Consider the following 12,983-nt stretch of genomic DNA (forward strand, 5'->3'; position numbering starts at 1 on the left):
AAACCACCAGACTTCTCTGACATCATGCTGCTCAGAGCACCAGGCAGCAACATAAAATCTTTATAAAAGGGAATATGAAAAGGCGTTGAGCTAGTAGACAAGGTCATCTAGCCATACAGTATTTTCAACCAAGCGTCCAAGCCATCTATCCGGAAGTAGGCCATGTTTAATTATCTATAGATTCTAGAACATATTAATGCAATTATTTGAATAAAATCTTTATTTTTGTAACGGCAGCTTCTACAGCCTGGTACACTCACTCACACTCGTCTCGTTATGCATCATATTACAAAGTTAAATACAGACAAAATGAGGAGGTACTGCCATCATGGGCCTGCCCTACACATAATATTATTGTCATTTTCTAAAACTACAATGCTTTCTGCGCCCCCTGCTGAATTTGTTTCACACGTACCGGTATTTCTAAAATGTCTATTTCCTTACAATGTGACATCAATAGGGAGAAATGACAAGATTTGCTGGCATTGGAATATGCATATTTTCTCAGTTTTATTACACTGCTGATACGAGGTGGTTATAACACATTTATATTTAGAGTCGTTTTCGAATGTATGGCACAATCTGAGATTGGTGAGTTGGACGTTGCAGTCATGGGTTGAACTCGATCTAGAATAAAGATGGCACGGTTCTGTCAGTGACGTCACCATCATAAGGCTAGTACTTACTTCCTGTGCTTTCCCCCCTCCCCTGCAAACTAATAAAGTATTCAATCAACCAAACAAGTAACAAGGGAAAACAAAGCCATGCAACGTATTGGCCAATGAGACCTGCTATATATCTGCAATATATTTGAAAACCAAGATACGACGAGTACTTGTTTTATCGTCGGCACATCAACTTCCGCTCGTCTCCGATGTCACTGTGCTATCCTATGCGTTTGTACTGTGGGTTTAGACACCCAGAGACACACGTCGCCCGTCCTTTTCATTCCCGTAATTTGTCTGCGTAGGGTGTGCTCCGGAGCTAGTCTCGGCACACATTTTATTATTATGAAACAAACCAAAAGCTAGAGTACAAACGCAGACATATTTTTATAAGAAAAAGAAAATCGGTGAAGCAGGATTACATTTGCAAATCAAGTAACGAATAAGAAGAACGCTTTTTTCCCCTTTTTTTGAAAGACGCAACTAGAGGAACGCAGGCTAGCTAATCTGTTAGCATCATTGTTGAAAGCGTGGTGATTAACGTTCATATTATATTTCCCTTGAAAGGGCATGGACGTTTCGTTTTATTGCATTTGACAATATAGGATTTTGTATTACCGGCAACACAGCTTGGTAACCTGCTGTGAAGGAATATACACTTGGTATTATAGAATTGTACGAGCCAGCACTGTTAGGCCTCACTCCGACATTTCGCTAATCAAGCTAACTTGCACACGTTGCTAAGCTAGCGAGCAGTTCTGTGTGGTTTATAATTCTGGACGCTAGTGGCCGAAACCTACTTGGAAGAACAGTCACTCCATATTGAAGACTGTACTGGCCCGACAGTTGCCAGCTTGATATCACGTTCATTCACCCATTATTTGATTCCCCTCGTGTTTTCGTGAGGACACGCGCCGTGAATCATGAATCCTAGCGCGCCCAGTTACCCCATGGCCTCCCTGTACGTGGGAGACTTGCACCAGGACGTTACCGAGGCCATGCTGTACGAGAAGTTCAGCCCGGCCGGACCCATCCTCTCTATCCGAGTATGCAGGGACATGATCACCCGTCGTTCCCTTGGATATGCCTATGTGAACTTCCAGCAGCCCGCTGACGGTAGGTTGTACATGCAGACATGTGTGTGGCATAAAAATACATTGCACGTGCTGACTCCATTTTGTGTCGATGACAATGATGGCAGCAATACATGGGTAAAGCAATTATATTGTGCCAGGTTAAAATCCTCATTGTCACTCTATATGGCATGTAATGTGTTTGCACATTTGACTTCAGAAAAGCGGAACGATGCTATGCGATACCTGCAATTGCCACAACGGCGATATTCATCTGGCTGGCAGTGGCTGCTGGTCAAGCCTTCTATTAAGTCATTTATATTCATGAACGGTGATGGTGTCAACCCAGAGTTTTAAATGCACTGTATTGTTTTTCCAGCTGAACGAGCCCTAGACACCATGAACTTTGACGTGATTAAAGGCAGGCCCCTCCGTATCATGTGGTCTCAGCGTGACCCCTCACTGAGGAAGAGTGGTGTAGGAAACATATTCATTAAGAACTTGGACAAGTCTATTGACAACAAGGCGCTCTATGACACCTTTTCTGCTTTTGGAAACATCCTGTCCTGCAAGGTAAATTAAGACATAACTGTTGTCAACATTAACCACTTAAACACTATGTACTTAACTTGGTAGTTCCTCATGGGTCCCCTAGGCCGGACTCCTCCTTTTCCCCTCTGTACCAAATATTTGCACCGAAATTAGCTGATCTACAAGTTGATCTTTTTTTTCTTGCGTCTGACCTTGTTTTTGTTAAATACTCAACATAGGGACACTAGGGTTTAAGTGGTTAAGATGATGGCTCTGCATGTATAGTGTGGGGGAAAAATGTTGTAAGTATTTGATTGGCATGGTGTTATCTGATTGTTTATATGCTCAATGTGCTTTTCCCAAGGTGGTTTGTGATGAAAATGGCTCAAAAGGTTACGGCTTTGTGCACTTTGAGACCCATGAGGCCGCAGAGCGTGCCATTGAGAAAATGAATGGCATGTTACTCAATGACAGAAAAGTGTAAGTGGGACAATAATTACCCTCTTAAACACAAATGTTCATTAACAATTTAAAAAACCCATTGAAGACTAATGTTTTGTTTTGAGGGGTGTTTAATTGCATCTTGTTCACTAACTACTGGTGATCCTGACCTGTTGAGGGATTTGAACAATTTTGACAATTTCATTATATACTCATTTACACCCTAGACTAGAGAACGGAACCACATGCTATGCTCCCAGTCCTAATGGTCTGGTGCAATAAGCATTGTTTTACCTAAGTAAGAAATATGTTACCACTTATCATCGTGTATGCTTTCCTATTAATCAATACTGTATATAATAACCCTAATATTTTTTGGAGTGGCTATTATAATCCCTTAATAGTTAAATGATCACCAGTGTCTTTCTTTATAAATCTGAATAGCACTTAAACTAAAATGTATGTGACACTAGTAAATTTCATTACTAATCTCATCACAACAGATTTGTCGGTCGCTTCAAATCACGCAAAGAGAGAGAGGCTGAGCTTGGTGCACGTGCCAAGGAGTTCACCAATGTTTACATCAAGAACTTTGGGGAGGACATGGATGACGAGAAGCTGAGAGAGATGTTCAACAAATATGGTGAATATGGTATATAATGGTATTTTTTTACTTCCTTGCTGTTCCTTGAAAATTATTCACTAAAATTACAGTTTAATGCAATTTATAAACCAATGACCAATGAAAGGCAAATAATCTGTTTCAGGGCCTGCTTTGAGCATCCGTGTTATGACTGATGACGGTGGCAAATCCAAGGGATTTGGCTTTGTTAGCTTCGAGAGGCACGAGGATGCACAGAAGGTCAGTGATATTTCATATTATTTTCCTCCTATCAACAGATGAAAGACTGAAGGTCTTTTTTTGCCATATTTTAGAGTCACATTGACTTGACAGTGAAATGTCCATGTTCCATTGCATTGCAGGCTGTGGATGATATGAACGGTAAGGAGCTAAATGGCAGGCAGGTGTATGTTGGCCGAGCCCAGAAGAAGGGAGAGCGCCAGAATGAGCTGAAGCGCAAGTTTGAGCAGATGAAACAGGACCGTATGACCAGATACCAGGTTGGTTGGCCTTTATAAATGTTACAAATGTTTTGGTTTCACCCAGTTCTTCGGAAAGGTCAAAATAATAATGATTTTTTAATTTTTTAACAAGGGTGTCAACTTGTATGTCAAAAACCTGGATGATGGCTTGGACGATGAGCGCCTGCGTAAAGAATTCTCGCCCTTTGGCACCATAACAAGTGCTAAGGTAAAGACTGCATCTTAAACTTAAAGTTCTGCAATCACTCAGTTAAGATCACAATATGGGTTTGAAAATAGACTCATTATTTTCCATAGCCAAGTCATAACTGAGGCGATAGTAGACATTTCATTCCCATAGGTCATGAAATGTCTGTGTGACTGTCCTTGATTACTTTTCAATAAAGTTATCAATGTGCAGTCATTGTAGATACGGCTAAACGATGCTAATCAATTTCTAACCCAATAGGTGATGATGGAGGGCGGGCGCAGCAAAGGATTTGGTTTTGTCTGCTTCTCATCCCCTGAGGAAGCCACCAAGGCAGTGACGGAAATGAACGGACGTATTGTTGCCACAAAGCCACTTTATGTGGCCCTTGCCCAACGTAAGGAGGAGCGCCAGGCTCATCTAACTAACCAGTACATGCAGAGAATGGCCACTGTCCGTGCCGTGCCCAATCCTGTCCTAAACCCATACCAGCCTGCCCCACCTTCCGGCTACTTCATGGCTGCCATACCTCAGGTAAGACCGGACGATTTAGGGCTGGGCATTGGCTCATGACTTGTTGACGGTTTTCTTTCAATACATTCTGCAATAAACGGACAAATAGATTGTCATGTTAACTGAACACTGTTCTCTAATTTGGCCAGAGAAATATTTCCTCACATTAACTTATTCACTTATTCTATTATTCTTATTCAAGAGGATTTTTAACCATTATTATCACTGCTGTTGTAATACAGCACTAGCTTTTCAAGTGTTTTAGGCGCACATGAATGAAATTTACATAAATTGTGGCTTAATAATTTGCATGGAATCCCAATCAGAAGAAAAATGTAAAATAATCAAACATGAGACCTATGGACAACCACATCTGCTGATTGTGCAAGTTTGTGTTACCGCAATATTTCACTGGATTCACACAGCTTGCAAATGGCATTCATTTTATTGAGTTAAACTAACCCAGGACCAGACATGAAAATAAGCTTGAATTTGGAATGCAGAATATGAAGTTATAAACAGTGCATGGTCTACCTATCTGTGATATACAAATAAACCTATAACGGTGATATGCAATCACAAAAAAAAGATCATACCTCACTTCTTGACTTTCTCAATGGGTAACATGAGAAACGGGTAGTTGGTTACTTCTCATCAGTGCGACAACAAAACATTTTGTTTGTATATATCCCCAACAGGCTCAGAACCGTGCTGCATACTACTCAGCCAACCAGCTGGCACAGCTCCGCCCCAGCCCCCGCTGGGCCACTCAGGGTGTGAGACCCCAGCGTAAGTAATCAGACCTGTACAGCCAGGAGTCTATTACTTAAAGCCATTCTTGAAAGGTGACCTGTGAATAAATTAATGCTTATTGCAGTGCAGACCACATGATCCTTCATACAAATTACAAAAAACAGTGGGTGGGAAAAGTGATTTATTTTCTAGTTATTTTCTCTTGACTACCCTTGATCACTGCACAAACCTCAGGTGGTGCAGTGTTGATTTAAATTGTGTCTTGTGCAAGATGTTTACACATGGACAGTTATAATGCGGTTTTTGCTCTTCCTGCAGATTTCCAGAACATGCCCAATGCCATGCGTCCGTCCGCCCCCAGGCCCCAGACCTTCAACACTATGAGGCCCACCACTGCCCAGGTTCCACGCATGATGGCCTCCCAGCGTATGCGTGAGTATTTTGGATAGTTTCTTTTGACAAGCAGCCGAACCAAAACCACACTGCAAAATAAAATGGGTGTAAATTGCATCAGTATGTTTGATGGAATGTTATCTCCTCCTCCCTTAGCCACCCAGGCCCTGGGTCAGCGTCCTACCAATGCCTCGGCTACTGCTGCCCCAGTACGCGCCATGCCACAGTACAAGTACGCCCCTGGTGTGCGCAACCCTCAACAGCACATGGCCTCTCAGCCACAGGTTGCTATGCAGCAGGTAAGAATTTTACACTGATTGAAGCTGTGTTTGATGTACTGCACTGCTCGGAATAAAGTTTTATTAATATTCCTGGCACAAACCCTAGTGTCCCTATTTTGGGCCAAACGATCAGCAAAAATAGCCAAATCTACAAGTTCAAGCACTGTGACCTTGTAGATCTGGTATTTTCAGCAAAGAGATTGGGGTGCATAGTTAGTTTTAGACTAGTCATTGGTTAGACATAAGGTTGGTGAGGGGTGCGTCAGACGACCGGATTAAGTTCTATTCAGGTTTTTAAGTTGTTAATGTTGTGAGCAAACAAGGTATTTGTATTCATGGCAGTGTTGATATACTGGTAAATAAAAAGTATCCAGGTCCTGCTTCACTCCCAGGTCCTGATTCCAATGACGGAATCATGATGCAGATTCCGTCATGGGGTTAGCTAGAGGCGAACATATTTGAATATTGTATTGGAGAGAAACATTAATCATCTCAGAATACTAACAAAGTTATTTGATAGTAGGCTACATGCCTACTTGTTAGGTTCCATTCATTGTGTAATAGCTGAGGTGACCATCAAAAATGCGTGTTCTCGTAACTCTGCCCATTAGCGCATACGGTGTGTATTAAAAAATACTTTGTCCCTCATTTTCTGGGGATGGCAGGATGGTAAAAACAAGGTTCGGCAATGTTGGCATGAATCTATTGTTTGCGTATTTTATTATATTCTAATTGAAGTGCCAAAACTCTACCAAACACTACCAAAAGTTTGGTATTGGTCAAACTCATAATTCATTGTGTGTTTAAACAAGCCAATAACCTTGCAATATAATTTCTCCAGCCCGCAGTGCATGTCCAAGGACAGGAGCCCCTGACTGCTTCCATGCTGGCTGCTGCCCCTCCTCAGGAACAGAAGCAGATGCTGGGTATATATATTTTCTGTTAACTGTTGCCTCTGATTCAGGCTTTGTCTGGTAATATAAATCATTTCGTGTATAGTCTCCCCATGTGTTGAGTTGTCACATTGTTATTTGACCTCATGGATTAAAGTTCTCGGTCGCCATGACTGATTTCAGTAATTTGGATTCCATAGAAGTCAGCATGTCCTTTTTGGAGCATGTCATGCACAGAAAATACTAGCTTATCTACAAGCTGTAGATTTTCCATTTCTTCGTTATTTTAAGATGAAAGCATATTTGAAGTGGTCAAGCTAGCAATAGAACACATATTCAGTCTTCCAGAAAATCCTAATTATTTCACAGATATATCCTCAATACCGATTCTTGACTGTTTCCTTTTCACACTGTTTTACAAATGCTAGATTCTTTCATTTTGACTTGGCCCAACATCATTTTTCAGTTGTGAGATTGTCTTTTTCTTTAAGCTATGTTACGATTCCTAGTTGTTCCTTCATTGAAATGAGCAGTCTTTTGAGTGTTGCATTTACTAATGGTGGCATGTTCTCCTCTACTCCCTTCAGGTGAGCGTCTGTTCCCTCTGATCCAGAACATGCACCCCAGCCTGGCAGGGAAGATCACTGGTATGCTGTTGGAGATTGACAACTCTGAGCTGCTCCACATGCTGGAGTCTCCAGAGTCTCTGCGCTCTAAGGTTAGTTTAACATTTTATGAAAATCATCCGATAAGCACCAGTAGGTTACTTATAACTCAAATACTAACCCTAACTCGTAAGTACCCTATCCTCGGTCTTAACCGGTCACATAAATCCCCTAACCTAATATTAGTCTTAACCCGGCCATGTAAGTCAGTTTCACTATGTTTTTGCTTCGGCAGCAGTAATTTCAGTTCCGTATCTCCTAATCGCAGCCATTAAACATGAAGTAGGCTCCAGGCGAGCCTGATGGCTCGATTGCAGTCGAGTGATAAGTAACCTACTGGTGGATTATCGGTTGATAACATTTGAAGCGGGTGTCCCTTGTAATTGCCGATACTATTTTACAAAGTCTTGTGTTTTACTTCTTTATTTGTTCCTATTGAGTTTGAAGTGTCGTACATTCTGGAGAGTGTAACTCTTATGAATGTACCTTAGTATGTTGTGATGAAGGCTTTTCTATACCGTGGTTAATAAAGTGTTCTGTTTTTAGGTGGATGAGGCTGTTGCTGTGCTCCAGGCACACCAGGCCAAGGAGGCCGCTCAGAAGTCCACCACCCCTGCTGGGGTTCCTAGCGTCTAAGGAAGGTGAGAGCAGAATGTGATTTGGTGTTAATTCTGTTAAATTAAGTTAATAATGAATTTGATGGTGTAATACAGCAGTCCCCAAACTTATTTGGCCGTGCATCCCCTATTACCTCCTGACCTAGCTGACGCACCCCCCAACCCAATATGATTATGGCAAATAATCACAGAATATCACTGCACTGAGAGACATGCTGCTGCTGTCCCGCAGCTGCTCTATACATCTCCTTACAACAGTGGTTTACCGGATTTTGGCATTTGTGCTAAATAACACCATAAAACCGCCATTACCCTTTTCATGTCACGCACCCCCTAGACTCGAGGGCCTAGAGATTCGCACACCACAAGGGGTGCATGCACTATAGTTTGGGAACCCCTGGTGTAATATGAATTGAATGGACTGTGCTGTGTTTTGAATCGTATGTTGGATATTTATATTAGAATGTTTGTTTTTGTTTTTTCCTACAGATCGAGCATCTTGAAACCTGCTTCACCGATAAAAAAGATAGAAAAAAAAATTTAAACATTGAAAAACCGAAAACTCTGAAAACATTGCAAAATGATAAATTATTTCTTAAAAAAGACAAAAGAAAACAATTGACTCTGCCAGGTCTAGGAATGGTTTGACTAGGCCTTGAATAATAAATAATATAAAAAAAAAAGCAAAAGCTTGTTTAAAAAATTGCAAAACATAAAATCTAAATGAGAAAATTGATGATGAATGCATTCCTGTTTTATGTCATTTTACTATGTAAGTGCTCAGAATATCAGCTGTTGTGTACAGGAAGCTGATAGCTGAGCATTTTGAAAAGTAATTTGTATCGTAAACTACTGGCTGTAATAAACTCTCAAACAATTTGTATGCCTTGTTTCTTTAATGACAATTGTCGCTTTTGGTTTGTTTTTTATTTCACTAGCACATTTTAGATTTGATTACTGTATTTTTCAAAATTACAATTTGACTATTGTACCAAAGGACAATGGACATAAAATATGAGATGATTCAGTAATCTATTGATGTGATAATCTCATCTGTAATGTATGTTACACTAGTGTATGTCCACCAGGTGGCACTGTAGTTTGAACTAAATTATTGACCTAGCTGTGGCACTTGATGTTGGTGATGTCGTGTCAACCACTACTCTAAAGTATAATGTATTGAAAAATATTGGTAGCATGTCTTTAGATTAAGTTTTTGTTGTTTAGTCAGATGTATGTACCTTTATACATGCATGCCATTCCTTCTAGTCATATTTGTGTTTAGAGCGTTGACATAAATGGAAAGATTTATGTATGTAAGTGAGAGGAACTTACTGACCCTACTGTAAGAAAGGGCAACCTTCAGTTGGCATGTGTTCACTTCCTTATGTTTACATTTGTGGCTGTGTTCTGTTTACTGTTACTACCCCACAGCCACTCCTTCAACAGTTATTCCAACTGCTCCACTTCCATTTATGTATACGATGTATACATTATATACATTGGAAATACCACTTAATCTGAAGTACCGGAACGTATGGTATACGTTCCGGTACTTCAGATTGAGTGGTATTTCCAGCTTTTATGGCTGTGAATTTTTTTTCTTTTCTTCCCTCTTTCAATTATGTTTTGTATGTTTTCTACTGCTTTTAGGCACATATTATAGTGCCATTTGACAAAGGTGCTATGCTATAGCACCAAAAGATGTTCCCCTGTGATTATGAGCTGAACAAAGAACCACTTATAGTGCCATTTTTGTTTAGAATTCAGACTATATATCCCCATTTTAAGCGTAAGATGTTGTGTAGCTTCTCATACATTCTAGCCTAATGATGGCTTGTGTGCATGCACTTGTGATAAGTTAACATGACCTCCATCTATTGAAAAATATTAAATCCTCAGATTACCCTAGATTCCTTCTACCACATGATTTAACTTTCATGGAGTTTTTGTCCTTCCCTATTAGGAGTTCCTACAAATAACACGTTTAGAATTAGACATTTGTGGTATAAGTAAAGAAGTTGAGAAATGTCAGTTGATATATTGGGCAATAATGGTTAAAAATTCAACAGGTCATTTATCACTTCCTCATCTGTCTTTTCAGATAATGATTAACTCACTGAGGAATTAAGCAGCCCAACTACCTATTGAATGCAAACATTTTGGCATTTGTGGCATTTATATGTTCATAATAGCTCTGTAAGAAGATATGATTGTATTTCAGTGGTGGCTGACTGTTGCAGTGCAGTTTTTGTAACTGCATATTTTTTAATCTCTGGTATCATACAAAACTACCTGCATACTTGTGATTTAATTATTGATCTTTGTATCCTTTGTGGCTATTTAAATCAACGTACATTTGTCCGTAAAATTACTTTCGTAGTTAGGTTCAACTCATCCTTGATCTCACAATAGTCTAGTAGCCAGCCCATAGAGCCCCATTGTGAACCCGGACATCTTGAGTACACCAAGGTTTTATGTTAGAAATGTTTAGTATGGGTCCCCAGCATGTAGAAACTGCCGGATGCTAACTTGCATACGTTGAGCAATTTTCATAATTGATATAATATGTGACCATACCAATTACAACCTATAGAAGGCAAAATATTCAACATTTCATCATGCTTTATGTAGCATGTGACATGTCAAACTAGGGGGTTTTCATGATGCTGAATCCATTCCAAGCATTAGTTTTGCAACAAAAAAAAACACTCATTGGCCTAAAAACGGCCAATGCCGTCATCACAAATTGATGATGTCAGCACAAGTGGGCATGGCCGTTTTAAGCCCAATGAGTGTTTTTTTGCAAAACTAATGCTTGGAATGGATTCAGCATCACGAAAACCCCCTAGTTTGACATGTCACATGCTAGATAAAGCATCTATAGGTTGTTAATGGTATATGGTCACATATGCCAATTATGAAAATTGCTCAAAATATGCAAGTTAGCATCCGGCGGTTTCTATAACATAAAACCTTGGTGTACTCAACATGTCCGGGTTCACTTTTTGGCTACTAGGCTATAAAGGAATCTATTAGTGAATTTTATAACAAACCTGTTCAATTAATTCAATGGATGATAGGTTTTACGTCTCTTATCTGTTGCTATGACGGGATCATCGTGACCTGAAGCTTTGATAACACAGATGTCTGACAAACACTGCCATACTAGTGGTTACTACTGGACTGGTTATGCCAAATAGTCATCCAGAATTTTTTTAAATATGTCTTGGCAAAGATTTAAAAACAGTGATTTATATCCATATTGTGCTGATCTGTCGACTCACACTTTCTGCCCACCTTGCACAACCTGGAGTGATGATGACTTTAACGTTTTGATTCTCAACTTGTGAAATACCAATACCATTATGAGTCTGTTTGGGCTAAGTCTGACACACACACACACACACACACACACACACACACACACACACACACACAGAGAGAGAGAGAGAGAGAGAGAGAGACACAGGGCTGTTAATCGTATTTGTAAATTGTTGTTTATTTCTTTATTTTCATGCATTCCCTCCCTGCATGTTAATCATGACATTTTAATCAATGTATGTGTATGACTGTGTCGCTACCATGGTCGCTACCTTGGACAACAGTGTGTTTCAGAGTCGAGATCTCGCGATGCTATTTGAATTTATGAGATACAACGAGAACAGCGGACAACGAACCCAGCTCGGTGTTGTCTTTCAAAGCGGAGTAGAAGAGAGGTGGGACCTACAAGACGACCGAACGAAAGAAAATGTTGAATAAACGTCTGAAACTCTAAAATTAGCCAACACTGTAGTATCGGCGCGAAGGATTAACATAACTACGTTGGAGACAGAAAACACTGTTTGACTCTTTTCGTCCAGGAAAGTGTCAGTAGCAACGAAGGTACGTTTTCATCGTTTCATTTTAGCATTAGCCCAGCTAACATGGCTAGGCTAACATTTAATAATGATATTCGCTAACGCTAGCTGTAGCTGACTATGTCATTCTTTCTGATTAACAACACCAAGAAGAAAGCAAGCTCTGTGGATATTGCCCGGTTATCATAATATCACACCGTTTAAATGGCACGTCGCAACATCATCAGTGTCATATTATATTTGAACGTACAGTACAGTCGCCGAGATCATTCAAGACATTGTAACGCTACTTATAACAATCGAACATTAGCCAGTTAATTCGGAATGAATGCTAATGAACGTAATAAGACAACATAATATTACTTTGTAAATTGTGTTTGCGGTACTAGCCACGCAAATCCCCTTTTTAGTAGGTCAATCACTGGATATGTATGGAAGTGGCACCAAATGTCCTGTTTCTCGCTATCCAATAAAATGTTAGCCAGCTGCTCCCAATTTTAAGTGTTACCCCTTTCTCTATTTCATGTGAGTAAGTTACATATACAGTAATTGTCAACACGAGTGCAATCGTTTTCTAAGCCAAATATGATAACTGAGTACGTAACACATTGCATACTAACTATAGCTACTCACTCAAATCCTAAATTAATGGGGGGGGGGGGGGAGTTCAATACAGTTCAATTAACCACCATGCCTTAGCGGCGTAGCCTGTCTGGTTGTATGTTTGGTGTTTGTTTACAGTTATAGACATATTTCTGTTCTCATTGAGCCTTGAGCTCTCTGGAAACCTTAATGTGATGCTTTTGTATGCAGGTATGTGTTGTTGTTGTTAGCCTTGGTTGGATCAAAACTACCATATAGTGAGGCCTATGTGTTTTATCTGAGTTTCACTTTTACATTCGTATCTACCATGATAAAGGAAAAGTCGGACTATCTAATGCATACACTGTACATGCGCCAAGGAAGAGTCCCAATTATTTATCAACCCTGTAGTGTAGTCTGCTCAT

The 12,983-nt window shown here is 40.0% G+C and overlaps 2 protein-coding genes across 3 annotated transcripts in view; both read left to right on the forward strand.

The window, feature by feature from the left end:
• Positions 1-934: 934 nt before the first annotated feature.
• On the forward strand, positions 935-8,995 carry LOC308319037 (polyadenylate-binding protein 1A). Of its 2 annotated transcripts, none has more exons than XM_080768838.1 (15): positions 935-1,781; positions 2,118-2,311; positions 2,634-2,749; positions 3,214-3,362; positions 3,478-3,572; positions 3,695-3,832; positions 3,927-4,022; positions 4,263-4,535; positions 5,213-5,303; positions 5,586-5,699; positions 5,817-5,959; positions 6,783-6,867; positions 7,422-7,552; positions 8,046-8,140; positions 8,606-8,995. In XM_080768838.1, the coding sequence occupies exons 1-14, from the start codon at positions 1,589-1,591 to the stop codon at positions 8,133-8,135; spliced, it is 1,908 nt and encodes a 635-aa protein (XP_080624964.1). In that variant the 5' UTR covers positions 935-1,588; the 3' UTR covers positions 8,136-8,140; positions 8,606-8,995. The 2 variants fall into 2 exon arrangements, with proteins under 2 accessions (XP_080624964.1, XP_080624965.1); XM_080768839.1 differs by having other exon boundaries at positions 3,214-3,353.
• Positions 8,996-11,825: 2,830 nt separating this feature from the next.
• rnf19a (ring finger protein 19A, RBR E3 ubiquitin protein ligase) overlaps positions 11,826-12,983 on the forward strand; it is a 43,769-nt gene continuing 42,611 nt past the window's right edge. Inside the window, exon 1 of the mRNA XM_080767694.1 lies at positions 11,826-12,001. The gene's annotated coding sequence lies outside the window, so the exon portion shown is untranslated. The remainder of the gene's footprint in view (positions 12,002-12,983) is intronic.

The sequence above is a fragment of the Protomyctophum bolini genome (genome assembly GCF_963924005.1).
Source record: "Protomyctophum bolini genome assembly, chromosome: 7".
Classification (NCBI taxonomy): Eukaryota; Metazoa; Chordata; class Actinopteri; order Myctophiformes; family Myctophidae; genus Protomyctophum; species Protomyctophum bolini.

Coding starts and splice junctions, on each gene's coding strand:
- LOC308319037 (XM_080768838.1), top strand. CDS start 1,589: ATGAATCCTAGCGCGCCCAGTTACCCCATGGCCTCCCTGTACGTGGGA. Junction 4,023..4,262: donor GCACCATAACAAGTGCTAAG/GTAAAGACTGCA, acceptor CTAACCCAATAG/GTGATGATGGAGGGCGGGCG. Junction 5,700..5,816: donor GATGGCCTCCCAGCGTATGC/GTGAGTATTTTG, acceptor CTCCTCCCTTAG/CCACCCAGGCCCTGGGTCAG.